General features: G+C 33.5%; 1 protein-coding gene across 1 annotated transcript; it reads left to right on the top strand.

Moving 5' to 3' along the window:
* Positions 1–2,112: 2,112 nt before the first annotated feature.
* Positions 2,113–2,843, top strand: LOC127119719 (uncharacterized protein At5g65660). Its single transcript, XM_051050022.1, has 2 exons — positions 2,113–2,482; positions 2,559–2,843. Exons 1-2 carry the CDS (start codon positions 2,249–2,251, stop codon positions 2,703–2,705), a joined length of 381 nt encoding a protein of 126 aa, XP_050905979.1. The 5' UTR covers positions 2,113–2,248; the 3' UTR covers positions 2,706–2,843.
* Positions 2,844–3,109: the final 266 nt, after the last annotated feature.

Below are 3,109 nucleotides of genomic sequence, written 5' to 3'. Positions count from 1 at the left end.
ATTAAAACCTTGGCTTTTAACCACTTTAAAGAGAGTTTTAGGAGCATAACTTCAGGCGCCCCAAGTTGGATGGAGTGGATTTCAATCAATTGTCTGAAGTTGAAAGTTCGGATTTGGAAAAACATTTTCTAATGCAGTATATAAAAGATGTTATATGGAGCTCTATGTGTGATAAAATCCCTGAGCCTGACGAGTTTAGCATGGAATTTTATAAAGCTTGCTGGGATATTATCAAAGTTAATTTATTTGAGTGTGTCAATGAATTTGTTTCCCATGGCCATCTTCTGAGAGCAATAACAACTTCCTTCATAACTTTGATTCTGAAAAATCATAATCTTCAAGAGCTCAATGACTATACTTTTTGCTTGATAGGTAGTGTCTATAGGATTATATCAAAGCTTTTGGTTGGGAGATTGAAAGGGGTGGTTGGGAAACTTATTTCAAAGTCTCAACTAACTTTTATTTACAATAGGAACACGTTGAATAGATTGCTTGTAGTCAGCAAGCTAGTTAATTTCTCAAGAAGGTTTAAGAAGGATATTTTCTTATTCAAAGTCGACTTTGAAAAGGCGTTTGACTTGGTATCTTGGGAGTATTTCTTATATGTCATAAAACATATGAATTTTGGTAGCAAGTAGATTAGTTGGATAAACGCTTGTGTTGGTACAAATTCCATTTCCACCTTGATCAACGGTAGTCCTACTGTGCATTTTCAAGTGGAGCGAAGGCTTCGTCAGGGAGACCCCTTTTCACCATTTTTATTCATCATTGCAACTGAAGAAATTATTGGACTGTTGCGTAATGCTTACTATGGGGAGTGTTTTCATCCTTTCAAGTTAGCTGACAATGTGAAGTTTTATTTATTACAATTTGCTAACAACATTATCAAAGTGGGAAAAATATATTGGGAAAATATTTGGACCATTAAATATGTGCTTCTTGGTTTCAAGCTTGCATCAGGATTACGTGTCAACTTTCACAAGAGTAAGATTTTGAGCTTTAACTCCAATCCCTATTTTCTACAAGAAGCCTCAATCTTCTTGTCTTACACCATTAACCATTTCCCATTCTCCTTCTTTGCACTTCCAATTAGGGCAAGTCATCGCAGACGTTCTACTTGGGAGCCTCAATCTTCTTGTCTTACACCATTAACCATTTCCCATTCTCCTTCTTTGCACTACCAATTAGGGCAAGTCATCGCAGACGTTCTCCTTCTTTTACCTATAATACCCTTAATTATTTATTATATTCACTTTACTTTTTCTCTCTCTGCAATCATTATCTAGGGATAATTTTGACAAAATTGCAATTAATACTACCTTGAACTTTGCAAGTGACAATTAAAAAGAAACAAATTTTTCACAAGAAAGTGATATTTATAAAGGAACGGAGGGAGTAGTACATTTTAAGTCAATATTTTTTCTCATATGATTTAAATTAGTCCAATCAAGTAATAGTAAGAAGAAGAAAGTTTTATTTGACACATCAAGAAAAGTTTTCTTTAATTTCATGATTACCATGATTACTATATTTACATCTTAGTACAACTCTATACGTCTCCTTCTTTATATATTGTTTTCATTTCTTAATCTAATAATTACTTGAATTAAATAATAGCATCACTTTAAATTATAATTCATACTAATATGTCTCCTGTTCCATAAGTGGATGTTTGGTCACTTCCACGGCAAAGATAAAAAGCAGCGTCCCTACTAATCTACCGTACCGTTTTAAGGACAAGACATTCGGTTCTAGCTCTAATAATTTGGTAGAACAACTCTACTTGTTATATTAGATTCATTAGATATTTAGATGAATTGAAGTTTTTCTTTGTTGTGATAGTGAACAAAAAATTATTCCTTGAAAATAACTAAGAGTCGTCTAAGAGTGTGCGAAATACTACACAATATTTTTTAGAGTGTGCAAGATTGTCAATTATACAAGATTTTACATCTTTTATGATGAAGTTATAACAAAAAAAAATCTTCATACATATATTAGTTAATTTAAGATTGAATAAAACTTTTTAAAAAAATTTAGAGAATAATAGTATATAAATATTTTAAATTTAAAAAATAGTTTTGAAATATTAATTTCAGAAGCACTTTGTCAACTTGTTCTACACTCTCTAAGTATTTAAATATCACACACCTACTTTAGTTTCCCACAACCAACAACAGAATCATTCTCATTTCATTTCCTTGCAACTCTTTCATATCCCACAACACCAACATTAAAGTCTTAAGCAATGGATGACCAAGATCTTTCACCACCTCAAGTAGACACATCTCGACCGTCCATATGTTTTCCACTCGGGACTGGCCTTCTCTTGTTCATCATCTTCATCTTGAGTGGTATCTTCTCATGTTGCTACCACTGGGAAAAGTTTCGTTCACTTCATCGACCTCTCTCAGATCTTGAAGCTGCACAAGCACACACTCACACTCGATCGCAACCCTTCAAATTTATATCTCATTCCTCGGTAATATTTAATTTTTCATAATTTTGGTTACACATTATTCGCAATTTGAATTTAAATTAACATTTTTGTTTCTTAGGAAATGGAGATCGAAGAGAAGGAGAAGAGCGTGACGGTGTTGATGCCGGGAGATGAAGTGCCCAAGTTTATAGCTATGCCTTGTCCATGTCAGCCGTCACGACTAGAAGAGATTGTTGTGGAGAAGCCGCCATCTAAACAACCGTAACAACCACCGTAGTATGTTAAACTTTAATTATTGTTCATTAATTATCAACTGTGTAGATATGAATATGCATTGTACTAGTCTTGTATATCCTTTGAATTGGCATGTTTGGTTGAAGTTATAAAAGCTTACATTTTGTTATTTCCATGAAATTATTACATCGATCACTGTGATTTATTTGGATATATACAATGAGATGCCAAACATGCACCCGGTATAAAGGCATATGGCAGGTCTAACATTTCATTAGGTTCAATATTTGTTTTCTTAGCTAAGCCAACGATAACGTGTCGCTTTTCATGCGTGTGCGTGGCACTTTGTACAAATGATGTCAAATTCAACTTTGCATATCAGCTCTATCTTTTTATTGTCTAGGTGAAAATGGAATGAATAGTAAACGGATAGAT

This window comes from Lathyrus oleraceus, chromosome 2, assembly GCF_024323335.1.
Source record: "Lathyrus oleraceus cultivar Zhongwan6 chromosome 2, CAAS_Psat_ZW6_1.0, whole genome shotgun sequence".
In the NCBI taxonomy this organism is placed as follows: Eukaryota; Viridiplantae; Streptophyta; class Magnoliopsida; order Fabales; family Fabaceae; genus Lathyrus; species Lathyrus oleraceus.
Note: the sequence above shows the minus strand (reverse complement) of the source record. Positions and strands in the feature narration are given on the sequence as shown.

Excerpts from the sequence above, each read along its gene's own strand:
- LOC127119719 (XM_051050022.1), top strand. The coding sequence starts at position 2,249 with ATGGATGACCAAGATCTTTCACCACCTCAAGTAGACACATCTCGACCG. Across the intron at positions 2,483-2,558 it reads AATTTATATCTCATTCCTCG|GAAATGGAGATCGAAGAGAA; the intron begins GTAATATTTAAT and ends TTTGTTTCTTAG.